This window comes from Chamaea fasciata, unplaced genomic scaffold (assembly GCF_029207755.1).
Source record: "Chamaea fasciata isolate MVZ Bird 193981 ecotype frontalis unplaced genomic scaffold, bChaFas1.0.hap1 SCAF_5, whole genome shotgun sequence".
In the NCBI taxonomy this organism is placed as follows: domain Eukaryota; kingdom Metazoa; phylum Chordata; class Aves; order Passeriformes; family Sylviidae; genus Chamaea; species Chamaea fasciata.
Genome location: NW_027094090.1, coordinates 222,421 through 249,533, shown reverse-complemented (window position 1 = coordinate 249,533; position 27,113 = coordinate 222,421). Strand labels below are relative to the sequence as shown.

Genomic DNA, 27,113 nt, shown 5'->3' with positions numbered 1-27,113 from the left:
CACGGGGGCCTTGTGGGTGACCCGTGACTGTGTCTCAGCCGTGTCCCGTGATGGGGAAGTGCCACCACTGTATCCTGCTGAATCCTGCCAGATCCTGCCTGTAGGCAGGGAGGGACACCCGGGGGGGGGCAAAGGAACACCACAAGGACACTGGGAGTTGTCACTGTGACCTTGTCACCATTCCCCCAGCTCCTCCCCAGCCTCCTCAGCCCCAGCAGAACCTGGGGGGAAGGTTATTTATTGTCCTTCCCTGGTTCCTAAGCGTCATTTGTGTCCCCCGTGCGTCTCCCTGACAGTGTCCCCAACATGCGCTGACACCACTCATTGTCTGCTCTGCTCTGTGGGGTGCTGTGGGGGATGGGGGCAGGGGGTGGACAGAAATGGGGGGGACTTGAGGATGTGGCACAGGGACATGGAATGGGGCACGGGGGGACAGAGACATGGAGGGCTCAGGGCACAGGAGCACCCTGAGACTTCTCCATAACCCCCGCCCTCGAGGGGACAGCAGGGATGAGCCCCTGCACCCCACAGGGATCCCCAGGGCCTGAGGGGTATTGGTCTGAGGGCCCCGTCCACCCAGCCCTGCCCCCATGTTTCTGTTCCCATCCTCCATGTCCCCATGGGCCCTACGCCCCCTCAGCAGCCCCTGCTGTGCCCCTGCGGACTGAGGTGACACATGGAGGGGTCCCCGAGGCTTGGGGGGGCTTGAGGGGGAACCCACATCTCTGGGGGACCTGGGTGGTGGCCATGCTGGGGCATGCAGTGGGTGGGTGGGCAAGGGTGGGCACAGGTGGACACGGACACAGTTGTCACAGATGCCACACACACAGAAGTGTCTCACACAGGCCACACAGGTGTCTCACACAGGCCACACAGGTGTCACACACACACACAGAATCCCAGAACAGTATGAGTGAGAAGGGCCCTCTGGTGATGATCCAGCCCAACCCCTGCCCAGATCACCTGGAGCAGGTGACACTTGTCCAGGTGGGTTGGGATGTCTCCGTGGAGGGAAACTCTGCACCCTCCCTGGGCAGCTGTCCCAGGGCTTGGCCATTCCAGGATGGAGGGAAGTTCTGCCTCATGCTGAGCTGTGAGTATTGGAGCTCGGCGCCTGGCTCCTTGTCCTGTTGCTGTGTCTGGCACCATCCTCACACCCTGGGGAGATCGTGGGGATTGGTGGGATCCCCCCTCAGATATTTGTATGAACTGGGGCAATCCCCTCAGGTGAGAGATTTGTGTGGACTCAGGAGCTCTGGCAGCCAGTCAGGCACAGAGGGGGCACTGCCAGGGGCAGCACAGGGGATGGAAATGGCTCCGGGAGTGCAGGTGACCCAGAGCGTGGTTACTGGGGCAGGCAAACGGGACGTGGAGCAGCAGCAGGACATGGTGTGGCAGTTAAAGCAGCCCGGTGTGTAGGAGGGCACAGGCACCCTCCTGACTCTTAGCGGTGAGCTCACCTCAGGTGTGCATTGCTTTTTCCACTTACCCGACTTGATTAGACCCAGTGGTAGTTTACACCCTGACAAAAGCCATTGCTGGCAGGAGTGTGGAGACCCAAACAGAGCTCCCCAAGAAACAACCAGCTGCCCAGGTCTCTGGCTGCAGGGCGTGTCTGAGCCTGCTGCTGCTGCTGGAGGATAGTGGAAACAACATTGCATGTGGTGCGAACAGGTGCAGGACCTTAAAGAGGAGGTAGAGAGGCTGAGGATTATCAGGGAGTGCGAAGGAGAAATAGACCGGTGGAGTTGCACGCTTCCATCCAGGAGAGAAATGCAGTGCATGAAAGCTCAGCAAGAGTCAGAGTAGCCCTGACCCTCTTGCCATCAGGCAGGAGGAGACCTAAAAGCTGGGGAATGGAAACATGTCCCTGATTGGGGAGGTAGAAGAATTCCCTCCTGGCTTCCCTCACCTTCCCAGGTGCTCTTGCAGAACAGATACGAGGTGCTGAATTTTGAGGGTCAGGCAGATGAGAGTGGAGAGGAAGGTTGGAAGGTTGACCTAGTGGGTCTCCCAGATCACAGCTGCAGTTACTAAGAAAAAAAGAAGGGTGGTTGTCGTGGGTGATTCACTTCTGAAGGGAACTGAGGACCCTGTATGCCAACCAGACCCATCCCACAGGGAAATCTGCCGCCTCCCTGAGGCCCAGGCTCAGGATATTGCTGAGAGACTCCCTGGGCTCCTTCAGCCCAGCGATTGCTGCCCACTGCTCGTTCTGGTCGGCAGGGATGAGGTTGATGAGAAAAGTATCAGGGTAACAAAAGAGGACTTCAAGGCACTGGGATGCCTGGTTGAAAGGACAAGAGCACAAGGGACAAGAGGTGGTGGTGTCGATTCCTTCAATAGTAAAGATGAATGCCAAAATGAACAGAAAAACCCATGGATCAAAAAGTAGCTTAAAGACTGGTGCCACTGGTGGAACTTTGGGTTTTTTGAACATGAGGTGGCTTGTACAACACCAGGCTGGAGACAGATGGGGTTCACCTCTCTAGAAGAGGCAAAAGGGTTCCAACCTTTGAATTTGCAGGGCTGATTGAGAGGGCTTTAAACTAGGTTAGAAGGGAGAAGGGGATGAGACCACGCTCACTAGAGATGAAGCTGGGGACAGCAGGCCAGTGTTGGGGAGAGATCAAAAGCCTCACTGAAGGGCGTCTATGCCAATGCAGCAGTGTGGGCAACACACAGGAGGGGCTGGAGGCCGTCATGCAGCAGCAAAGCTCTGATGTAGTTGCTGTCATGGAACTGTGATGGGATGACTCCATGGCTGGAATGCTGCAATGGATGGCTCCAAGCTCTTCTGAAGGGACAGGTGAGGAAGGAGAGGTGGTGTGACGGCTCTGCATATTAGGGAGTGTTTTGACTGTCTTGAACTTAGTGGCAGTGATGATAAGGTCGAGTGGTCATGGGTGAGAATCAAGGGGAAGGCTGGCAAGGCAGATATCCTGGTGGGAGTCTGCTCTAGACCACCCAACCACGATGAAGAGGCAGATGAATTATTCTATAAAGCGGTGGCTGATGTTTCGTGGTTGCCAGCACTTGTTCTTGTGGGAATCTTTAACCTGCCGGATGTCTGCTGGAAACAACACAGTGCAGAGGAGACAGTCTTGAGAGGTTCCTGGAATGAGTGGAAGAGAACTGACTCAGGTGAGCAGCTGAGCAAGGGTGGGGCCCTGCTGGACCTGCTGTTTGCAGACTGAGAAGGGCTGCTGGAAGATGTGGTGGTTGGAACCATCCCAGGGACAGTGACAATGAAACGGAGGAGTTTTCAATCCTTGGTGAAGTAACAAGGTGTGTCAGCAAAACCTCTACACTGGACTGTCAGCGGGTGAACTTCAGCCAGTTTGGGACACTGATTTGGAAAGTCCCTTGGGAAGCAGCCCTTAAAAACAAAGGGTCCCAGGAAGGCTGGGCATACATTAAGAAGGAAATCTTTAAGGTGCAGGAGCGGCCTGTCCATATGTGCCGAAAAATGAGCTAGTGAGGAAGAAGTGAATGTCCCCCTGAATTTGGCATTGGTGGGGCCACACCTCAAGTCCTGTGTCCAGGGCTCATCCCATAGAATGGGCAGCAGGTGATTCTCTTGGACTGTGTTGTGTGAGGGAGATCAGGTGTGCTGACTGCCTTCCATCCAGAGAGCAGCAACCGTATTTTCCCCTATAATTTCATACTGTTATCTTTCTACCCTCACCCGTCCTCCCACAAAATACTTCAAGAAATTACAGAGGAAAAAATAGAAACTTCCATTTCTTGAGGTATTTAATCAGTCAGATACCTTTATGAAATGGATTTAAATAAACATAAATAAAAGGCTAATGTGTGTGAACTGGCAGAGAACTGCTGTTTTACAGTGAGGATCACCACATTTAAAATGTTCATTCAGGGTGGGAAGAAGGGCACGACAGGCAGTTATGGCTGGTCAGCCTGGAGAACAGAAGGTTCCAGGAGACTTTGGTGCCCCTTCCAGTACTTAAGGGGGCTTAGAAAAAGGTTGGAGGGGTACTTAGGACTAGGGCATGTAGTGATAGGACACAAGAAAAATGGCCTTAAGCGGAAGGTGGGCAGATTTAGATGAGGTGTTAGGAAGGAATTTCTGACTGTGAGGGTGGGCAGGCCCTGGCACAGGGTGCCCAGAGCAGCTGTGGCTGCCCCTGGATCCCTGGCAGTGGCCAAGGCCAGGCTGGACACTGGGGCTGGGAGCAACCTGGAATAGTGGAATGTCCCTGCCTGTGAGAGGGATGGCACTGGGTGGTCATTCAAGTTCCTTCCAGCCAGGCCATTCCACGTCTCTATGACTCTGTGCCGCCCCTCCCTGCCATGCCCCTCTGTGACAGCAGCCCTGGGCCGGGGGCACTGTGAGCACCACAAAGGCTGTGGGTGCTGTGCTGGTGGCTGCACTGGAGGTGACACCTCGGTTCTGGCTGCTGCCACCTGCACTGGCACCGATGGTTTTTCTGTGGGCGCTCGTCCTGCTGGCCCTGGCCTGGCCCGTGGGGGGCACCTGGGACAGCTGCAGGTGAGTGGTCCGAGGGGCTGGGAGGGAGCTGGAGGAACACTTGGGGACTTCCCTGGCAGAACCAGGAGGACAGATGCCCCTTGGGGGTCTTTGGCCCTGCTGCCACTCAGCACCAGGTGGAACCTTCAGCCTGAGCAGCAGCAAAGCAGCAGCAGCCACCAAGCAGGGCAGTGATGGCTTTGTGCTTCCAGGGGCACCTGCGGCCTCCGGCCCATGGCTTCTGACCACAGCTCTGCACTTGACTACAACTCCATGGCTTCTCCTGCTGACACATCTCCTGCCATGGGTGGCACCGGTGTCCAGGCAGGGGCCTGGCCTGGCATTGTCAGCATCCAGGCCACCTGGCAGAACGGCACGTGGCACATGTGTGCAGGTGTCCTCCTCAGCTCCCGGTGGGTCCTCACGGTCGCACACTGCTTCGCCAGGGCCGGGTAAGACACAGCAGGGACAGAGACGTGCCCAGAGCACGGGCAGGCGCCCAGGTCACAGCACCACGTGCCACTTCCCTCTCCGCCTTGGGAAGCAGAAGGCCGGGAGAGGTTGGAGCCCGTGGCTCCGCTCCTGTCACCCCTCTCTCCACCAGGCGCCTCCTCAAGGGCATGTCCGCCTGGGAGGTGGTGATGGGGGCCGCAGATCTGAGCCAGCCGGGCCCCGAGGCCGCGGTGAGACACATCCAGAGGCTCCTGGTGCACCAGCACTACGTGCCCGCCACGGCGAGGAACGACATCGCCCTGCTGGAGCTGGACCAGCCCGTGGAGTGCAGCGACTACATCCAGCTGGGCTGCGTGCCCGACGCCTCGCTCAGGGTCTCGGAGCTGAAATCCTGCTACATCGCCGGCTGGAACTTTGCCAAAGGTGAGCTCCCCAACAGGACGTGCGCTCCGAGGGCGAGCTGCGCACCCCGGGGACACGGAGCGGCCGCAGGCAGAGTCCGCCCGCGGGACGGCAGCGGGGCCGGGGCTCGGAGCAGCCCGGGCTGCGGGAAGGAGTCCCCGGCGAGACGGGGCGGGGAACGGGCTGAGCTGGGAGGTCCCTTCCCAGCCGAACGATTCCTGCTGGGCCTGAGAAGCCTCTGCAGAGATGGGCCCGGCTCCTCCTCCAGGCCAACAGCAGGGACACAGCGGGACAATATCGCTCCGTGGGCAAGGGGCAGAGCCGGGCCCGGGGAAGGGGAGGGGATGAGCACCGCGGCGATGGGGGCTCATTCCCACGGTTCTGGGATCAGGCATGGTGCTGCAGGAGGCCAAGGTCCAGCTCATGGACACGGAGCTCTGCAACAGCAGCCCGTGGTACGCGGGGTCCGTCCATGCTGACAACCTCTGTGCTGGCTACCCACACGGTGGTATCGACACCTGCCAGGTAGGAGCCCCCACACACAGCCCGGCCTGTCCCCTGTCCTCCCCTCCCTTCCCACCTGCAGGTCACTGCCCTGTGACCCCTTGTCCCCAAGGAAGGCCTGGTCCTGCCCATCCAGTGCCCCCAGCAGACTCAAAGTGTGGATGTGACCCCGGAACATCTGTCCTCTGCACATCTGGGACCCGTGTGCAGAGATGGGAGAGCTCCCGACCTGCTCCCAGCCGAGGGCCTGGAGGCTCCAGCCCCTGAGCAGAGCGTTCCTGAGCTGGGAATGCGGAGCTGGGCCTGGGAGAGAGGAGCCAGAGCCGGGCTGGGAGAGAGGAGCCAGAGCCGGGCTGGGAGAGGGGAGCCAGAGCCGGGCCGGGAGAGAGGAGCCAGAGCCGGGCTGGGAGAGAGGAGCCAGAGCCGGGCTGGGAGAGAGGAGCCAGAGCCGGGCCGGGAGAGAGGAGCCAGAGGTGGGCTGGGAGAGAGGAGCCAGAGCCGGGCTGGGAGAGAGGAGCCAGAGCCGGGCTGGGAGATGGGAGCCAGAGCCGGGCTGGGAGAGAGGAGCCAGAGGTGGGCTGGGAGAGAGGAGCCAGAGCCGGGCTGGGAGAGGGGAGCCAGCCCTGGGGTTGGCAGCAGCCCCCCACATTCCCTGAGCCCTCTCTCCTGGCACAGGGGGACAGCGGGGGTCCCCTCGTCTGCAAGGACAATGGAGCCGACTACTACTGGCTGGTGGGAATGAACAGCTGGGGAAGAGGCTGTGACAGAGCCAGGCACCCCGGGATCTACACCTCCACTCAGCACTTCTACAACTGGATCCTGCTCCAGACGGGCCTGAGCCCAGCAGAAAGAGCTGGTCCAGCCCCAGAGCCAGTCGTCACCTCGGCCTCTGAGCAGCATGTGAAACCAGAGGAACCAGAGGAAGAAGAGGAACCAGAGGAACAAATCAACTTGACCCCTCAGTACAGCCAGAGACCAGAGGTGACATCCTCGGGCACATCACTGCCCATGCCATTCCCACACCAGATCCTGGTGCAATTCTGGAATCTGCTGCAGGACTTCCTGCAGTTTATGAAGGACAAAAAAGCTTGAGCAGCAGCAGGATGAGCAGCATCCAGGGCTACAGTGGACCATGGGGCAAAGGTAGCCTTGGGGCCAGAGGCTTCTCTGTCCTGCCCCTGCTGCGGCCACACCGATGCTGATGTGACTGAGGTGCTGAAGTAAAGTTTCTGTGTTCACTATTAATTGTGTTTGCAGCCCTGCTCAGTGCACCCGCAGGCTCGGAGAGTCCCTGCTCTGTCTGTCCATCTGCTGTGCTGTTCACATTCATTCTTCAGCCTGGAGAGCGCTCCAGGGAAACCTCGGTGCCCCTTCCAGTGCCTGAAGCAGGTTATAATAATGGGGGAGAGCAGCTTTTTGCATTGACAGGTTGTGATAGGACACGGAGGAATGGTTTAAATCTAGAGGAGGGGAGATTTGGATGAGGTGTTGGGAAGTTGTTGTTACTCAGGGCGTGGTGAGGCCCTGGCATAGCATGCCCAGGGAAGGTGTCGCTGCCCCTGGATCCCTGGAAGTGTCCAAGGTGAGGTTGGACAGTGCTTGGAGCAACCTGAGATAGTGGAAGGTATCCCTGCCCATGGCAGGGGCTGGAATGAGATGATCTTTAAGGTCCCTTTCAAACCAAACCATTCCATGATTCCATGACTAGGTGTGTGTGTGTCCAGCTCTCTGGAATTCACCACCTTGAGCACACACACACACACACACACACACACACACACACACACACACAGAGACAAGAGCAATGGCCACAATCCAACAAGCCGGGACAGAAGCAGCCCACGGGTGTGAGCCCACCTGTGTCAGTTATACAGACCTGGCAGGAGAAACCTCCTGTGCTCAGCAGCCCATAGGACCTGGCTGTTCTGGGGCACAACAGGGATGGGAGCCCGGGGCTGTTGCAGCAGAGGTCCCGGGTGGACTGAGGCCAGCACTGGCTCAGCTGGCAGCAGGCTGGGCTGGCCCATGGCCTTACACCACCTGGGACCTGCCTCCTTACAGCAGCAGCGCAGGGAGGATGCCATCTCATAGCTTTGTAAAAAATATCCTTTAGTGTTTGCTTTCTGCAGCAGGTACCACTACAGCATCTGAGCAGGATCCTTCCTGCAGGTCCAAGATGGCTCATTTCTAGCCAACTCTGTCCTAAAGGAGCAGTAGGAATGAGTGACCATCCATGTGGGATCACGTGGATTCTCCCATCCCTCCCCTGAGCGAAATGTGCAGCAGTGAGGGCCAAGCCAATGAAGATCCTGCCCCGGTAGGCTCCCACAAGAAGGGAAGAGGCCCAGCTGCCCATCACCACAGCTCTGGGACATGAGAAACATCACTGTCCTCTGTGCAGGCCCCAGAAGTCCAGAGCTAAAGGAAAACCAGGCTCGGGGTCTAGGCAGATGAGGGCTCCTCTTCAGTGCAGCTCTTTCCTATATCTGACAAATCCTCGTTTGTCTTCTGCAAGTCAAAGCTCTGGAAAGGAGCAGGACAAGGAACTGCTGAGAAATGACAGAGACTGCAACAACTGTATCTGTTGTGGCTCCTTTAGACTCCGCCTAGGGCAGAGAGAGCTCTTGTGATGTTCCCACTTTCCCCTTCTCAGCCCAGACGTGAGCAGCACACAAAGCCCACAGGATCACCAGCAAAGGGCAAAGCTTCCCGCGCTGTAGACTTCCCCCCTTTGCCACAGGAGAAAAAGGGCAGAACTGCTCATCTGACAGGACTCGGGATGGGGCAGAGCCCTCCCTACCTCCAGCTCCCGCAGGACCTCGTCCATGAAGTCTCCCGAGTGCTGCTTGTAAGCCACGGCCAGTCTGATGGCGTCGTTGAAGAGCTGGGGGAAGGACAGGATGGGGCACGTGGGCATTGGGTTTCTATAGCAGATGAAGACTGTTCCCATATCCCAAGGAGAAAAAAACCTCTCTGCAGCTCTCCATAGCTACCAGCCTCTCACATGGAGCTGAAATGATGAACCGTTTCCTGCTCTCTGTGCCCACAGCAGCCCCTGTGTCCCTGTGGCCCTGCTGGACCAAGCCCAGCAGTCAAACACCAATCTCACCTTCACCACGTTGGTGCCATCGGCAGCAGACACGAAGTAAAAGGGCAAACTGAACTTCCGGGCAAAATTGAAGCTTTTCTGGGTCACCTTCATATCCGCTGAGGCAGACAAAGAGACGTGGTCAGTCAGACATGGCAGGAGGTCCAGCAGGTGGGTGTCTTCTGTGTGACACGTCAGTCCCTGCTGCCCCAGACAAGCCACAGCCCAGTGACAGCAATCACAAAGGGCTGGCTGGCATTCCCCATGAGAGGGAACCCCCCAGACCCCTGCAGAGCCAGGTGAACAGTTTTGTCAGCTGGTGCATTGAGACACTCCAGCACAGAGGAGTCTGCAGGCTGAAGGAGCAGCACCAAGGCCATCCCTGACTGGTCCAGGGAAGCCACAGAACAGCTTTTGCCCCCTTTTGCTGCCATTTTTGACTAGGTGCTACTCCAATCACTTTTGGGTTCTTGATGGCTAGAATGAGCAGTGTGGTAAGGACAGAATTGGAAGAACAAAACTTGAATAAAACTAAAATGGATCAAATTTGCACTTTTAACTGCTGATGACACAGGACAAGTACCTGTAAGACAGCAGCTGAGGCCAGCACAGTACCCAGCCCTGGCAGACTGAGGAAATCCCCTGGAGCCAACAGACAAGGGACATTTGCTCTCAGTCAGGACAGGAGCAAATCCCACCATGACCCTGGCAAGCTGGGAGCAGAAGGAACACTCACCATCGATCTTGTTGGCCACTACAATGCATGGAATCTCTGGGCGGAATTCCCTCAGCTCCTTGTACCAGCTGTTTAGGTTCTTGTAGGTGACCTTCCGCTGCACATCAAACACCTTCCAAGAGAGAACCACCTATCCCAGGGCCAGCCCCGCACAGCTCTGACTGACCCAGGACAGCTCCCACCAACACAAGGACAGGACCCAGAATGATCCCAGGAAGACAAGACAAAGGGAACTGGGTGTTATTAGAAAGGGTTGAAAGAGGAAGGGTCAGTATCCCCAAGCCCTTCCAGCAGGAAACAGCCCCTTGATGTCCTTTACACTGTCATGGTGTCCTGTGCAAGTCCCTGCCACCCACACAGGGAGCTGGCACCGGGAGCAGTTTGTGCCAAGCAGGATCAGATATGGCCTCCTCTGTTCTGACAACTAAACCATCAATGAAAATTACTGGGGCTCCCAGGTGGTGAGGAGCAGTGGAAAGTGAGAGCGACAGGAGACAAACCAGGAGATGTGAATAGGTGAGGAGCCAATGAAACAGGGAACAGGGGCAAACATGAGGACACTGAGAAGACAGCTGAGGCAGGGGATAGAGGAAAGTGTTACCAGGAGAGACAGACCAGAGCTAACCAGGTCCATCTACAGGGGGTTTATCTGGTGAGAGAAGAAAGAACAATCTAGGAAAGTTTTTTAAACCACTGGAAGAGACAAGGAACACACGGCAGGGCAACCATAAAAGTAACACAAAGGCCAAGTGTCACTGAGACAATTCTGAGCCCAAATCCCACGGGTCCCAGCTGAGACCCCTCACCATGATGCAGGCGTGGGCCTGGTGGTAGTAGGAGGCGTGCATGCTCCGGAACCGCTCCTGGCCCGCCGTGTCCCAGAAGTCTGTAATGCAAAACCAGCTCAGAATGGCACAACTCACCGAGCTCGGCTTTTCTCACAACTTACACCCAGGAGGCAAAGCCCAGCCCATCTGCTCCAGGACACAAACTGTGTTTCACCTCACCAATCCGAAACACTCCAGGGTTAATTGTACCAAACTGGGACCTTTCCTTATGGGCTCAGCTGTGGGCTGTGCTGGCACTGGCCATCAACAAAGGAGAAGCCACTGGTGACACGAGTTGTATGGGACAGCAGCACCAAGACAGGTAGAAGTGCAAAGAGCAGCAGCAATGTCTGGCACTCTGTCACTAGGGATCACAACAGGAAATTACCTAAAGCTCCAGAAACTGCTGGACACTGCTGATTTCTGACCTAGTGATGGTCAGCCAGGGCCCTGCAGTGGGAAATGCTCTAGCTCCTCTCACAGACACCTGACTCCGCTCTCCCAGGGGTAGAGAAGTGCTGAAGGTAAGTCAGTCAGAGGCAAACAGGCTCCATGGACATCAGACATCCTGGGGCAAACCTGGACACCACCAGGATGCCTTTTGCTATTGGTGCAGCTCAGGTGGAGATCCCCCACCTCTCACGGGGTTTGTAGGCTCACATCTGAGTCTGGTTTGCTGTATAAATTGGCACAGCCCCTTCAGTTAAGCACCTCAATGTAGTCACACCTCTTGTCAGCTGGACCCAAGTGTGGCGCTGTACCCAAAGGCAAATGAGCCAGTTTCCTTAGGGATTCCTTTGCACTGATACTGTGCCTGACTGGACTCGGCCAGACCTGCTGGACAGTGACTTTCTTAAACTGCCCAAATACAAACAGGTCCCTCTCAGACCACATTTGCATTCACTGTCCGTGTCACAACAAAGATCTTGAACAGTGTCAGCCCCAACCCCAACGAGCCATGACCAGTAACTCTATGTGGTCATCCAAACCATTCTTTATCCTCCAGTTATCCATCCATCCATCCATCCATCCATCCATCCATCCATCCATCCATCCATCCATCCATCCATCCATCCAGTCTCTCCAGCTCAGAGCCCAAGGCATCGTGGGGACACTGTCCTACACTTTGCCAGGCCCAGGGGGATGATGGAAGGCACTTTGCCCCATCCATCAATGCTGCAGCCCGGTCACAGAAGGGCACCAGTCTTGTCACGATGTTGTTGTCTATCAAAACACATAACCAAGACCCAGACTGAGCACATCTCCAGCTGTTCCCTCTGCCACGGCACGGCCTGTCCCCGGGAGCACTCCACTCACCCACGCGGACCTCCTGGCCGCCCACGCGGGCGCGGTGCTGGTACAGCGTCAGGGCGAACGTGGAGAGCTGCTGGGGGCGGCTGCGGCGCGTTAAGGAGCCGACGGAGAGGCGCAGACCCCGCTCCCACCGGGCCGGGCCGGGCCGACACCGCCTCCCGCCGTGCCCGCCCCGCTCCCCGCAGCCAAGGATACAAGCCATCGAGCAGGAACCGCTCCAGGAGCCTGCGGAGAGAGCACGTGCCGCCGTGAGCCCGGGGGACCCGCCGCTGACCCCCGCCCGTCCCCTCGGGACCCCCGCCCGTCCCCTCGGGACCCCCGCTCCCCACGCACTTGGACTTGCCCACGGCGCTGTCGCCCAGGCAGATGATCTTCACCGTCTCCTCAGCGCCGGCCGCGGCCTCATCCCGGGCCCCATCCGGGGCTTCCTCCCGCGCCCCGTCCCGGCCCTGCTCCTCCGTCGCCGTCGCCATGGCAGCGCCTGCGCGCCCCGGCTGCCGCGCGACGCCTCCCGGCCCCGCCCATCCCATCCCGGCCCCGCCCATCCCATCCCGGGCCCGCCCATCCCATCCCATCCCGGTCCCGCCCATCCCACCTCAGCCCCGCCCATCCCACCCCCGGCCCCGCCCATCCCATCCCGGCCCCGCCCATCCCATCCCATCCCATCCCATCCCACCCCGGCCCCGCCCATCCCATCCCGGCCCCGGTCCCCGCCGTCCCAGCCCGGCCATGGCCGCTCCCCGCCGCCTGCAGCTGACGCTGGCGCTGCTCAAGCCGGACGCGGTGGCCCATCCGCTCGTGCGCGAGGTGAGGGCCCGGCAGGGCGGGGCCGGGCCGGGCCGGGCCGGGCCGGGCCGGGCCGGGCCGGGCTCTGCACAGCAGGCCTCGCCGCGGCCCGCCGCCCCAGCGCCGCCTCTCCCCGCAGGCCGTGCACGCCGCCATCCTCCGTCACCGGTTCCTCATTGTCCGCGCCAAGGAGCTGCGGTGCGGCCCGGAGCAGAGCCGCCGCTTCTACCGGGAGCACGCAGGTACGAGCGGGGCGCAGGGGCAGCCGGAGCGGGATGCTGGCTCGGGCCGGTGCCCCTGGGCCGGTGCCGACTCGGTCCGTGTCTCTCCGCAGGGCGTTTCTTCTACCAGCGGCTGGTGGAGTTCATGGCCAGGTACGTGCCGCGGGTGTGCGGGGCAGCGCCGCGCTGCAGGGGACCCGTGTGTGGAGGGGCTCCCGGCGTGTGCGGAGGTGGGAGGCTCTGGCGCGGGGAGGATCGTAGCCTACGGTGACAGCAGTGGTACCTGGCGGGTGGCACCCCCGAAGGCGGGTGGAGTAGGTCACCAGTGCCAACGCCGTGGCCTCGGTGCCGTGGTAGGACCGTGGCCCTCCCCATGGCCTGGCAGGGCAGGCCAGGGCCCAGCGCGGCAGCCCGTGGCTGTGTTGTACCGGTGTGTAAGGATGAATAACCTGTTCGTAACAAGCTCTCCATGATCTTTTCTCCTGCTGTTTCTGGGCCCTTGCTGCAGTGGCCCCATGTGGGCTTACATCCTGGCCCACGAGAACGCTGTCCCTCTCTGGAGATCCCTGATGGGACCCACTAAAGTGTTCCGAGCCCGACACAGTGACCCAGACTCCATCCGAGGTGCCTACGGCCTCACAGACACCAGGAACACGACCCATGGCTCAGGTAGGCCTGGCATTCTCGGCTGGTTCTGAGGGAGGCAGGAATGATGGTGCTTTGTCTACCTTTGCTTTACTTCTGGGGCTCCGAGTGAGCAATTTGTTCCCTTCTGCAGACCCCACGCACACCTGGCCAGGTGCAGCCAAGCCAGGTGCCTTTGGAGTCCAGCACGTGTTTGTGGTGGCAGACCGGGATCTCTCACTGCCTTTCCCTCTCTTTTGACAGACTCACCTGCCTCAGCCAGCAGAGAAATTGCCTTTTTCTTCCCCGAGTTCGACGAGCAGCGCTGGTACGAGCAGGAGGAGCCCCAGCTCCGCCGCGGGCAGCTGTTCTACAGCGCCGAGGAGCGCGTGCACCGCGTGCTCCGGGCACAGCAGGCAGAGGGGACCTGAGCTACCCCTGGTAGGGTTTGGTTGGCAGCACCTGTGGGCACTCCGTTGGGGCACCAGACACAGAGCTGTGCCATGTGTCAGGGAGCGTGGCAGAGGGAAAGCCTCGTGCTCACTGTGCTGCCTGAGATGAGGATGTGCCGCCTGGGGTCCAATTATTGGTGTGACAGGCAGATGCTGGGGTGCTGTAGGAAGAATCCCCCCAGCAGTGCTCATGCTGACAGAGTCTGGCCATGCAGCTCCCTGGCCCCCTGAGTCTGTTTGTGTGTGAACAGGGCAGGTGAGTTGGTCAAGGGCCAGGTGAAGGATGGGTTGCTTGTTCCAGATGGGATTGGCCTGGGCTTGCTGATGGGAAGCCTCAGGTTCTCTCTGCTGGCTGTTCCCATGGTGCCTTAGGGAGAAAAGAAGGAAAAAGAGCATGAAGAAAGGCATCAGCAGGGCAACATGAACTGTCCTGTCCTTGCTCACCTGCAACTGGGCTGGGAAATGAGGAGCTTTGCCAATAGTTCTTCATGTGAGACCGCTTGGAGCCCTCAGTGTCCAGGGCCTGACTGGGCGCCAGGTCAGGTCCGTGTCCTTGGGAAATGGGATGGACAAGGCCATGGAATCACCCAGATACGTGATGGAATGATGACAGGGCAGTGCAGGAGGGCTTAGCTGGGAGGTAAAGAGCCAGGTCCTGGCCGGCTGATTTGTGTGTCTCTCTGTGATGCCACGTGAGGTGTGTTCCTGGACAGGATTTCAGTCCATTTATGCTGTCTCCCCACGGGCTCCCTACAGTGCTGCCATTTTAGTTACAGTGCCTTGTGTACTGAGGGAATTCCCTTTGGGCAGTCCCAAATGCTCAGGCTGGGGAAGGTGTGCTGTGCTGTGCCTGGGGCAGGAAAGCTGAGCCGAGATTCACCAGTGCCCTGGCCCATCGCAGAGCCAAGGCAGGGACTCCCCAGGTGCTTCCAGAGCTCTGTGAGGTGTTGGGTAGTGACTGACAGTGCTCTGTGGTGGAAAGCGCTGCCCAGAGCTGCCATGGTGAAACTCATCCGTGTTTGTGTTCCCTCCTCCTCCTGTCTGGGATCAAATGGTCGTTGTTCTGTTCCAGGTACAGATCCAGGGATCTGCAGGACGTCACTGCTGTCCCTGTCCTCAGCAGTGTCCAGAGTGGATCTGCTCAGGATCCCGTGTGCCTTCGCACAGGTCTGAGAGCTGCTGTCCCCAGGGCTGTTGATACTTTATTGATATTTTGTCAGTTGTTTTATTGGTTCCCAGAGGTTTTGCTCAGATCTGTGTGTTTTTCTTGTGACGATTAAACTTGACTATTTTTCACCTTTCTTCTTTTATGTTGCACTTTTCTTTCTGGATATTCCTTGGGAATGTCATTAACTGATAGTTCCTGTCTCACACTTGCCATTTTTGCAGTTCTGGTGTTTTTTCCTGCTGGCTTGCAATGGTTACATTTGGGAAAAGGGCCCCTTTGAACATTGCCAGGCCAGAGAACGCAGACAGCAGGATTGTCACAGAGTGGCACCACCTCACAGCCACGGTGATTCTGGTACCTGCTGCGTGTCACCTTGACATTGCCCTGGCCCTGAGGCTGTACCTGAGCACAGGTGCTCAGGCTGGGCAGCCTATTGCCCCAGACAGAGAATTGTGTGAATCTAAAGCTGCCCAGCAAACATTATCAGAGACCTGAGGTTGAAACACCTGGTGTTTGATGCAGGAGGCAGTGTCAACACTGATTTTTGGTCTCCAAGGAAGTCTTATGGAACATCACAGGTAACTCTGCTTTGAGGGCTCTTATCAAAGTTCAAAGTGGGTTTTGTTTTGGTCAGGTTTGTTTTTTTTTTTCCGTTTTCTTTTCCCCTTCCTTGTAAATACCCAGTAAGTGATTTTTTGCTTTTCCAATGATGTTTGCCCCATCTCTGGCAGCTTCTTGGGCTGAGCTGGGTGGGCCTGGAGCAGCCTGGTGTAGTGGGTGACATCCTCGTTCACGGCAGGGGCGTGGAGCGGGATGAGCTTTATGGTCCCTCCCAGCCCAAGCCATTCCATGCTGATAGGTGTTTGTTACAGCAAGAAATCGGTCTCCCAGTTTGTCTCAAACCAAGACAATGTGGCACCTCAGTACAGGTGTGAAGGGCAGTTTGAGATCCCTGGTTTGTCCTGGAAGCTGCAGGTCCCTGGCCCACCCGTGGGGTGGGTGCACAGGCGAACGGGGGTCTGTGCACAAGGCTGGTCACAGCTGTGTGCCTGCAGCAGGTTCTGCCCCAGGTGCTGCTGCAAAAGCACTGCCTGGGGCACCAGCCACAGCCCGGGCACCTGCAGAGACACCTCAGGTGTGGAGCTGGGCCAGGGCGTGTCACAGGGACTGTGGGTTTTGGGAGCAAACTTGATCTGCTCTTGGAAGAACTGAGCAGGTTTGTGTCAGCACTGGAGGGGATGACACGGCTTGGCCTGGGAAGAAGGGAAGGGAAGGGAAGGAAAGGAAAGGAAAGGCTTCAGAGGGAAATCAGTGCTCAGCCCAGCCCAGGCCTGGCCTCAGTCCCTGCCAGCACAGGCAGAACCCTCTCAGCTTGAGGAATTTCACTTGATTTATTGCTGTAACAAAAACTTCTAGTTACTGATTCAGATACTGAGGAAGCCCCAAGATAATGATTAAGGAAACGTGGGGAAACACCTTTCCTCTACTTTCCCAAGTTCAGTCCAGCATCTTCTGTCCCTTCTTTCCCTGCAGGTTCTGCCCAGTCTGTCCCAGTCCCTGAGGGAGGTGACACAGCACAAGGGGCTGGGTTGGGCTTTGCTTTTCTGCTTGTTGTTTCTTCCTCTTTCCTTCGTGTTTACTCACTCATGGCACACCCATAGGCTTCAGTCCCTCAGGTGTGAACCTGCTCTGCCATGGTCCCTCCCTGGGCTGGCCCTTCAGGGACAAATGGGCCAATGGGAATTTCAGGAAGTTTGTAGAGGAAAACGCCACGTCCTGCACCTGGGCAGGGATGCTTCCTTTTGCCAACGCTCACGTGAGGGGGCAGAGAAGTACCTGGAGGTCCTGATGGGCCATGGGTCACCCCTGAGTCAGCGATGCTCCTCCCTGGTCTGAGAGCATCCTCAGGGCTGGGAGCCAGAGCACTTGCCCACAGGTGAGGGAGACCCATCCCCTCCCTGGGGCACAGGTAAGGCCACCTGTGCAGCACTGGCAGCAGTTCCAGGCTCCCCAGTGCAGGACAACCTGGTCAGTGTTGGAGAAGATGAAAATTTAACAGGAAGGTCTTACAGATATAAATGCTTAGCAGAAGGTTCATTAGAAATGAAAGCAAGTTTAGATACAGAAGGATAAAAACTATTTAAGTTAGGGATTGCTGAGTTAGTTGTTACTGAACAAAAGATGAGTTGGAAGAAAACTTTTATGGTTGAGAGCAAAGGATAAGTTGTCTACAAACAAAAACATGCTTTTACCAAGTAAAGAGAAAAACTTAGGCAGAGAAAAACTTAGGCAAAGAAAAACATGTTTTTACCAAGTAGTAAAAAGGTCTAAGAATTTTCCACTGCAAGAAAACTGAAAAACAACTTTAAACGGTAACAAACTAACTCAATGTGTTGGGATAGTGCTAACCATAATACGGTAATCAGAGTAGTTGTGATAGGCTGTAGGTAAAAATGTAAAGGTATTGTGAATGATGCTGACTGGTTTTTATGTATTCAGATACTCAGTAAAGGAAACGATATAATGCATTGTAAGCAGAGCTAAAGTGGCTTCAGGCCGGCCTACAAGCTGGAGCTGGCAGCTTTAGGCGTGGCTCTGTCACCCCATGACCCAGGGCTGCTGTAGCACCTTTGATACAATAAACAGCATTTTGAAGAACCGCCTGTTGTCCCAACACCCTTCTTTGATGCATTCTTCTACAGGTCAGAGCTGGAGTCCAGCATGGACTGATTAGGACATCTGAGAACCTGACAGGTAAGGGGAGGCTGAGGGCTGGGGCTGCTCAGACTTGCAGCTCAGTGAGGTTTATCAATGGGTAGAAATCCCAGGTGTGAGCAGGGAAGGGAACCTCAGGTGTCCCAGGAATGGACACAAGGCAATGGAAACAACCTGAAACACTGGCAATTTCACTGAGACATAAAAACCCCTCTTTTATTATTTTTATACTCCAAGGGTGATAAAATAAGGTCAGGAACCCCTTTGCCAAGGCAGGCCTTTGGGCTCAGTACCCTCCAGAGATCCTTTCTGGGCTCCTGGGCCACAGGTGTGGACCCTGGGGTGTTGCTGCAGTGGCTGCACAGGGGCCACGTGGGCACCTGGGCAGCAGGTCAGGGCTCTCCTCCCTCCTGTAATTTGTACCTGCCCCACCTGGGGGGCTCTGCTGCTGTTTAGTATTTCTCTCTTTGAAGCTGATCTGCCCTTTTCCCAACAGCTGTGTCCTGCTTTGCCCAGGTCTGGGGATGAGGAAAAATGGATACAATGGAAACAAAGACGAATTTGCCTCTTCAGTGCCGACAGCACTTATTTCTGCTAAAGCTGCATCTCACTGTACAGACCTAGAGACAAGGGTGTTGTAGGTGGCCAGAGATTTTGTGGATTTGATCCTGTATCAGGCTGTGGATTTTCACACGGAAAAGACAAGGAGCCTGGGAAAGCAGCCACAGAATCAAATCCCAGGCAAACAGAAGTGTTGGTGTTCAGGGAAGGCTGAGCCAGAGAGATCCAGTCCATCCCCACACTGAAAGTACCAAGGAATGAGCAAACAGTCATCTCAGATTTGGGGGTCACAACCCTTGTTGTCCAGTTTTCCCACAGCTGCTGTACAAAGCAGGAGGAGCAAGGAGTGAGAGAAACACCAAACTGCGAAAAAAATCCTCGGAGGTAGGGACTGTTTTCTCCCTAGCACAGAAAATAAACACTCCCCACCTCATGCCCCAGACAAGCCAAGCATGGGATGGATCTAGACACGGACCAGATGTAACTTTGAGACCAGGAAAACCCCATGACATTCCATACTCCTGTCTACACAGACAAGCCATCCATCTGCGGGATGCACTGTCCAAAGCCTGGCAGACTCCAGGAAGAACCAGTTTTCATCTCTCTGTCAGATCCCAATGCCAGTTATCAACATGTCCAGAGCTTGATTGGCCCCTCCATTCACACATGACTACTGAGTTACTATTAGCCAGATTTCCTCATTAATGCTCCCCTACCTTCCAAAATGTTCCAGATAAGCAAAACGCAATTCTGTACCTCCCACAGCACCCAGGGAAAATGAAAAGCCTTAAGTTGTGCAAAGTTGCTGCTGCTGGAGCTGAATATTTATATTTTACACAGGGCTGTGTTGATCCTTTCCAGAGAGCAGATGTTCTGTGGAAACTCTTTAGAAATCCATCCCTTCCCTGAGTGCAAGGAGAGTTCTGGAAGCAATGGGAGGGATGAGTTAGGGTAACAGCACTGTTGGAGTGTCTGTACAATCCTGGAGCAGGTCCTGCGTGAAGCAGCAGCCGTGGTTCAGTGTTTCCCAGTCCGACCCCTGGGTACCAGCCCCCTGCACAGGCACAACAGGCAGGAGAAGTTTAAGTGTTGGACAGAAGGGGAACAACAGGAGAACGACAGATGTGAGATTGTGGCAGCATCATCCATCACAAAACTAAGCAGAACCAGCATTCAGATAATGGACTTGGTTATTTTGCAATACGAAGTTTGGAGGTCAAATGAAGCAACCAAAAATCTTCGTGGCAGAGAAGAATAAGCCAGAGGCAAGGCCCAGGCCTCTGGTTTCAGCTTGATTTGTATCCACAGATCACGGATGGGAAAGGGGCAGCAAGGAGAGAAAAATGAGATCAATTGTGTTAAATTAAACCCTTTGGAAGTTACAAATCAGAGGTGACTCAGCAGAGAACCAAGAGGCACCTGAACGACACAAGTCATGTATGAGGGATGCAGTGGTGTAGTAACTACTCCTACCTACTGTGGGATGTAGCTGGTGTGGCTGGAGCAGAGCAGGAATTTGTGCAGGAGGTACAACCTGGATTGCAAATAGCCCTGGAATCTCAACACTACATTTTCTGTTGCAAAACCAGATGCTTTCAAAATGCTTCCTGTTACCCAAATATTTCCCAGAGCCTGTCAAAGCGCTGGCCAATTACTTACTGTTTTCTCTTTTTGTTTTGCTTCAACAGTTGCAGGTGTGTGTCCTGTCCACAGACATTTCAAAGGTGGTAGGTCTGTGCAGACTTGGCCCTTCTCGCTCCAGGTGCCTCTAGGATGCAACTGATCCCAGCAGAGGTGAATAAAGCGGCTGCCTTGAACTTTTACCAGCCCAGAACTTTTAACAGCCCCCTGTGGGCCTTGTTTACACGTTCATAAACAAGCCAGGTGAGCAGGTGAAGTGCTCTGGGCTTTTGTAATTGGCACGGGAGCTCCTGCGGCCTGCTCCCCGCAGATAGGAGTCTGTGGGGAACGGGACCAAGTGGGCAAACTGGGAACGCAGGAACTTCTCTCCCCAGCTTCAGCCTCCTGGTGGAAGTGCACTAATTGGCCTCAGGGGCAGAGTTGGTGCCCACAGCTGAACGAGGAACCTCGGGGCTGGCTTTGTGCAGCCGGGGACAGAGCTGTGGGGAGAAGGAGACAGGCAGCAGGAGACAACTGCCCAGGAAGGACCATGAGCAACCACGAGGCAAAAGCACTGCTCAGTGGTGACAGGAGAGACTTTCCTTGGTGCTCTCTGAGCACAAGCTGCCCAGGAAGAGCCAGTGACCCCAGGGCTGGTGCTGGGACCACGCTTTCCTTCTCCAGGCCATTGCAGGTGTCAGCCCTCCTCTGACCATGCGATGCAAGGGTGTCCTAGGGTGACTTTATGATGCTTCTGTCCCCTCTCATCTGTTCTGTTTATGGTGGATGTACGTTGGGGTGGTGCCCCAGGGTAGGAGGCCACTCACTTCATGTTTTGTGAGTGCAGTGCTTGGGCATCTGCAAACATCAGCACACCACAAACAGATGTAAATTCAGTCGGCTTTGGCCAGTTTATGGTTAGGCCATAAAACTGCAACCCTTCTTGCCCAGTCTTCTTAAACACAAGTGTGAATTACCCTGGACAAAAGCTTGAAACAGTACAATTTTCTTCAGACAAAAATCTCCTTCTCAGGTGCTGGGAGGGGAGTCTGGCAGGAATCTCCAACCTGTCCCACAAGATGTAGGGTGAGGCTGTTGTCCTGTCTTGGATAGGCCAAAGTGGAAATTCCAAATTTAGCTTACTGCTTGCCTGGTTCTGGTAACAGGTGGCCCTGACAATTTAGCTAAAAATAATTTGAAAAATCCTGAAGGACTTTTCCTGAGGAAATCATTGGGAGAACCCCCTGAAATACTATTCTTGGGAAACCTGATGAGAGTTTCATTCCAGCATCAGACTTGTGCTGTTGGGCAGGGGCTGCTGGTCCTAGCCATGCTTTGAGCAGGCCCTGGTAGCAGAGGTGGCTCAGGCTGTGAGTGAGCTCATCTGTGGCCAGGTGAGTGCTGAGAATCTCCACGGCCAGAGTCCAGGGCCTCTCAGGGCCTTCATCCAGTGCCCAAGGGGTTTTTCCCTGAGATCCAGTGAGGATGTCTCTTGTTCCAGCTTGTCCAAGTTGCCCCTCCTGTCACCATGCAGTTGTGAGGAGAGTCTGGACCTATCACCTCTCCCCCACAACATGAGGAAACTGCAGACCATGGTCAGGGCCCCCTTTTCCTTGCTCCAACAACAGTGGGACTTGTGAGAAAATCCTGCAGAAGAGTGCCTGTGGAGGGTTTTAAAAACTGGTGCTACAATCACAGACTCTCAGATTGATTTGGGTTGGAAGGGACCTTAAAGCTCACCCAGTTCCACCCCCTGCCACGGGCAGGGACACCATCCACTAGCCCAGGTCACCTTAAGCCCCATCCAGCCTGGTCTTGGACACTGCCAGGGATGGGGAAGCCCAACCTGAGAAGAAAAGGAAAACACAAAAGCACAAGCTCTAGGTTGTATGAAATCTGTTGGAACTGCTGTCTGGTCAACATTTGCAGGACAGGACAGTTTTAGTGGCCTCAGAACTGCATCTGAGGCAGCCAAAACCACTGAGGGAAAAACCTGAGCACGAAACTGTTGCAGGCTCAGGGAGAATCATGGTCATTATCAACCCACAGAGCTCCCGAGCCAGGTGTGGCTGCAGGGATCCTGGGCCCAGAGGCTGCCTGGGCAGCAGCAGGGAGAGCAGGGATGAGGGCAAGGAGGGCACTCAGTGGGCACACGTCAGACCAGCGGCAATGTCGGGGAAAGCAGCAGCTGATGCTTTTCCTGGCAGGGCAAGCCCCTGCCCGGGCCGCCAGGTTCAGAGGGAGGTGTGAACAGGTCACGCTCTGCCTAGAGGGCAGGGACAAGTGGAGTGCCACCAGTATCTGTCTTGACACATGTGCTGTGGAACATCCTCATCAGTTGTAGGAGAAAGCTAACAGAGTGTTCTCCTGTCAGGGTTGCGGGTGACACAAGTCAAGGGGACCAGTTCTCCAGCACAGGGCCAGAACGACACGGGCAGAGCGGGAAATGGAGCCAGAAGGAACTGGTAAAATTCAACAAAGACAAATGCCAGGTCTTGCATCCAGTGCTCCCTGAAAAAAAACACGCCGACAATCTCAGGAGAGGTCAGTGAAGACCCCCCAAGAAGGATAGGGCTGGGGCCCCATGCTGAGAGCAGGGGCTGGAGTGCTGGGTGGATTCTGCCCACAGGAGGAATGGCTTTGGGGACACCAAGTAGCTGTTTGTCTTCAGTCCCTGTAGGGAAGTTATCCCCAAACCAGTGCCAAGCTCATCACAGTGGGACATGGAGGGAGGAGGAGGGACAGCAGGCAAAATCCAGACAGAATCCACCATTTTCTTGTCCCCATCCTCAAAGGAGGCATTTGTGCCCATGTGGAGGCCAGGACCAGCTGGCACTGCTGCTGCAGGGAGCTGTGATAGATACAAGTGATGGTGGTCTCTGCTGGAGAAAGAATCCTTGGGTAGGAAGGTGCATCCCTCAAAACAACCAGGAAAACAGGACTGGGAGAAGTTCCTGGTGTTACAACTGTGCACTTGGTTTTGGGATGTACAGCACATGCTTGGAGAAGGTAAGTTAAGAGTCTGATTTTCAGAAGTGACAAGTATTTCTAGGATCTGGGCCCAATCCTGAAGGCTGCACCCCCAATTTGAGGTATTTGGTTTAAAAAAACAACTCCCTTAACATTCCACAAGTTCATGGAGATTTGATTTTACTGCTGGACACCAGTGGCCAGGTTTGATATCCATCAGGAGACCAGAGGGGGACACAAACTGTGATATTTCTTATCCTAAAGGCTGTTCTGAAGACCTGGGCTACCAGAAGTGAAGTTTCTGACATCCAGGGAGATTTCAGTATATTTTAATATTTGTGCCAAGTATTGGGGAATCTCAGAAAAGTCCCTTTTCAGATATCAAAGTGGGAGGTGGTTTCTCCAAGTGCTGCCAGAATGTGCCTTCCCTAAAACTTTGGGAGAGCGGCCAGGTTTTATTGGAATGTCATGGCATCAGTTTTCTGTGTGAAACAAGGAAATGCTCATCATTGCCACAAGAAAAAGGTGTAATTTTGTAAACTCAAAGCAAAAGAGTGAAAGATTCCCATTATCACGGCCCCTCTGCCCCGCCAGCTCAGCTGCCCTGCCTGAGAGCTGCTCAAAAAAGGCAGAGCCCAGAGTCACTGTTCCACGCACACACAGGACACAGATTTACAGCTACACACACACACACAGGGCCACAGTCACAGCTGCTCTTTTTTTGCAACTCGCTGGTTTTCTTTTTCAGCCCCAGACGCTCTCTGACCCGCATTTCCCCTCAAGGAAGCTGCCACTCCCCGGTATCTGTGCTGGATTTCACACAGGGTGCTCATCCCCATCTAGGGTTGTAGCCTACACTTCCCCTACTTCCCAGAAGGTGTAACTGTTCAGCCTCTCATCTCTTGACATTCCAGATCCAGAGTTTATGCTGGGACCATCTCCCGCTTTCCTGTCATCAAGAACTGAAGCTGCAAGGACACCACAGTGAAGAAGCAATACTGCTTCCCTGCTGCAGAAACATCACGGTGCTGTCTCGACCTCCAAATTCCCTCCCCGTGGCAGTCCTTGTTTCCTGGGGTTCTCTCTTTAAATTTCCATGGCACTACATGGTGAACTCCAGCTAAACTTACTCCTTCTATCAGGAATAGCTCCAGGCTCTGAGCAGGCCATGTTGACCCAGCTTGAGCCAGAGCCATTCCACTGCTGAGCCCTTTAAACACGCTGCGCACTGCTCGGTGCCTTCTGTGTCCAGTCAGTGCCACTGCCAGGGCTCAGTCCCACCTGCACAAGTCCTCTCCCAGGCCTCTGGACCACATCCTCTCCTCCAGAGAGCTGTGCATTGGGCTGAGTGGGCATGGTCAGCATAGGTGATGAGAGCACAGGAGTGTAGGTGCCATGCAGCCAGTGCCCCTACGGCTGTGGTGCAGCCAGTTTGGCCAAAGGCCAGCCCCCCTCACTGCTCCTCCCTGCTGACAGTGGCAGGTGCAGGCGCCTCACAGCCCTGCAATAGGAAAATGGGGCTGTAGGAGGGACTTGGGGCCCAGGAGCCGCAGCTCCCAGCCCCTCCAGCAGTCTCCTCCCATGCCCAGGTGCTGCAGCCAAGGTGCCTAAGAGCTGCAAGGCTGGAGCGGAGTCCAGCACCGGTCTGCATCTGGCACAGCCCAGGGCAAGGCAGGAGGTCAACGTGGGTCCTGTGTCAGAAGGGCTTGGTCCCATGCGCTCAGATCCCACTGGTGCAGGCTGCTGGGTGCTGCTCCTCGCTCCTGTCACTGAACAGGAGCCACCTCTGAAAGCCTCTCCCCAGGGCCCCTGCAGGATTAAAAGCTTCTGCTGCGCTTGCAGCATCGAGGACACACGGGCTTCTCGTCATGCAGGTAAGACAAGCCAGACAGCAGCTGGGGACAGCTTACTAAGGACTAGGTGCCATCCAGTCTGTGCTCGTGGCTGTGGAGGTGAGGAGGGGTGAGGGGGCAGAGCTTCACCACGTCCTGTCGTGCGCTGCTGGGGGGGAAACCTGCTGCTGGCCCCCAGGGCTCCTGGGGGGTCTGGGCAGGCTGTGGCTGCTGCTCCTGCCTCCAATAGAGGCACCCAGCCCTTTCCAAGAGAAATGAATCCCGTGTTGTTGTCTGCTCCCTCAGTTCAGCCATCCCCTCACACTGGCCTTTGGCTGTGCCCTCCCAGGGCTGAATGCTCCAGGCTACCTGCTCTGCTCACCTGAGTGAGTACAGATGCAGTGGCTTGGTGAGGAGAACCACATCCTCCTGCAGGAGCAGCTTCCCTGGGTGGGTACAGAGCACATAGGTGTTCCTGCACGAGCAGAGTTGGGTCTCTGGCTGGCTCATATGTCACAAGGGTCCCTGCCACCTCCCGAGGGAAGGACAGGAACCTGACTGGCACTGGTGGCATCTGTGCTCCCTCTCTGCTCCCCACCCAGCCTTTCTGGCCTTGTCTGCCTGGGCAGAGGTGTGTGTACCTGCTCCGTTACCTGCACAGGGTAACACCTGCTCAGTCTGTATGTACCAGGAGAAATCACTTTCAGTGCAAGTGAGAGAGGGAGGAAAAGGGTCGAGCAAGGTGGAAGCTCTTTCCAGGCTCATTGCTGTGCTGTCCAAGGGGGACAGGGAGATTCTCCTCCCCTATCTTCCTATTCCTTGGCGCACAGGATGTCTGAAGACAAATGGAATAAATCTGGCATCTCTGAAGTGTGGGTGTGCTTGCTGACTGCCGCATCTCTCCAGACCAGGGTGAAAGTCAGCGTCATTCCTCTGCACATTCCTGTGGCTGGTCCACAGCCCTGGAGTTCCATGTCCAATCCAACCGGAATTTGTCAGCGTGGGGAGGGCACCAGCTGAGCCCTCCAGCCGTTGTTGTCCCTCCTGCAGTGACGTTACCGTTCCCTGCATTCTGTGACACACAGGGTCACTGCTGTGCCCCCATGGTCCCTGCAGGGCTCCAGGGTCTTTTCCCGCTGTGATGGGCTCACATCCTTCTTGCTCACCTGCTCTTTTCCCAGGTGTTGAGCCCCCGCTTGGAGCATGAACAGGTGACTAACCCTTATACGCCCAACCTCCTACTATTGAATTTATTATTATTTTTATCACTCTGGACCCTGAAGTCCCTTATCCCTCCCGTGCAACAGGCAGTCCCCACGTTTGGCAGTGCCAGGTCCACCTGTCAGCAGCCTCCTGCCTGATGAACAGTAGGAGTAGCATCCAGGCAGGTCCTGGGCAGAGCCTTCCCCCCTCACCCCACACAAGCGGGTACCCATGCCCTCACAAACCAGCTGCAGAGCGCTGTGACAGCTCACACAGCCTGGATTTCCAGTGAGCACGGATCCACGTGCATGCTGTGTGGCACAGCAGCAGGGAGGCAGGAGGAAATTCCCGGAGAGTCGCACCACGGGCTCCCCCAGCTCACCCCAGGACCCTCTCCCAGCAGCACTGGGACAGGCAGGCTGGGCTATTCCTTCATCGGAATGTTCTTGGCTCAGGCTGGAGCTGGAAGAGCAACGGTCTGAGATTTCCAGACCACTGGGCGACACAGTCCTTGTGTCCCTGTCCAATATGTGCAGAATTAGTAATTTAAGAAACCCCAAAATGTGCAGAATAAGTAGTTAAAGAATATGTTGATCTGTGCAACTACTTGAGAACTTGCCCACGCAGAGGTTTCCCAACCTGGCACATCCTGGATGGAGTGACAAGTTAGAATGTCACTGTGCCAGGCAAGGAAAATCTCATCTTCTGACTGAACATTTTCCTCTCAGAGTTGTTTTTTTTTGTTGTTGTTGTTTTTTTTTGGTTTGTTTGTTTGTTTGTTTTTTAATGTTGAAAAACTAGCAAGTGAAAGAGAAATTAATCAGAACTTAATTCTGCTTCTACTAAGCAAACCCTGGTATTGCTCCCAGTGCACAGGGAGAAAATACCCTCAGAAAAAGGATAGTCTTCAGCTGGAGGACCTGAAAGTTATGAATGAAGCAGAACAGACACTTGGAGCCATTCCAACAGGAAAAAGGGCACAATTTTAACAGTGTTTTGACAGTTTCCTGTGGTAAGCAGCTATAAGAAAACTCCCACCAGACAACAGTGAATTCTCCAGCACTTAATGTTATAAATGCATGACTGATGCACAGATACAGGCTTTGGGCAGGGAAATCAAAACCAGATCAATGGGTCTAAAGCAA

General features: G+C 55.6%; 2 protein-coding genes and 1 pseudogene across 3 annotated transcripts; 2 read left to right on the top strand and 1 right to left on the bottom strand.

Moving 5' to 3' along the window:
- The first annotated feature begins 795 nt into the window (after window positions 1–795).
- LOC136289104 (acrosin-like) lies at window positions 796–7,084 on the top strand (annotated as a pseudogene).
- An 859-nt stretch (window positions 7,085–7,943) lies between these two features.
- Window positions 7,944–12,302, bottom strand: LOC136289099 (rab-like protein 2A). Its single transcript, XM_066182561.1, has 8 exons — window positions 12,150–12,302; window positions 12,012–12,041; window positions 11,820–11,899; window positions 10,482–10,561; window positions 9,676–9,787; window positions 8,961–9,058; window positions 8,652–8,735; window positions 7,944–8,374 (listed from the first exon to the last, which is right to left on the bottom strand). The coding sequence occupies exons 1-8, from the start codon at window positions 12,287–12,289 to the stop codon at window positions 8,294–8,296; spliced, it is 705 nt and encodes a 234-aa protein (XP_066038658.1). The 5' UTR covers window positions 12,290–12,302; the 3' UTR covers window positions 7,944–8,293.
- A 204-nt stretch (window positions 12,303–12,506) lies between these two features.
- Window positions 12,507–15,200, top strand: NME6 (NME/NM23 nucleoside diphosphate kinase 6). 2 transcript variants are annotated; one of them, XM_066182562.1, is made up of 6 exons: window positions 12,507–12,623; window positions 12,742–12,844; window positions 12,937–12,976; window positions 13,332–13,492; window positions 13,712–13,775; window positions 14,972–15,200. In XM_066182562.1, exons 1-6 carry the CDS (start codon window positions 12,546–12,548, stop codon window positions 15,177–15,179), a joined length of 654 nt encoding a protein of 217 aa, XP_066038659.1. In that variant the 5' UTR covers window positions 12,507–12,545; the 3' UTR covers window positions 15,180–15,200. The 2 variants fall into 2 exon arrangements, with proteins under 2 accessions (XP_066038659.1, XP_066038660.1); XM_066182563.1 differs by having other exon boundaries at window positions 13,712–13,888; window positions 14,972–15,061.
- Window positions 15,201–27,113: the final 11,913 nt, after the last annotated feature.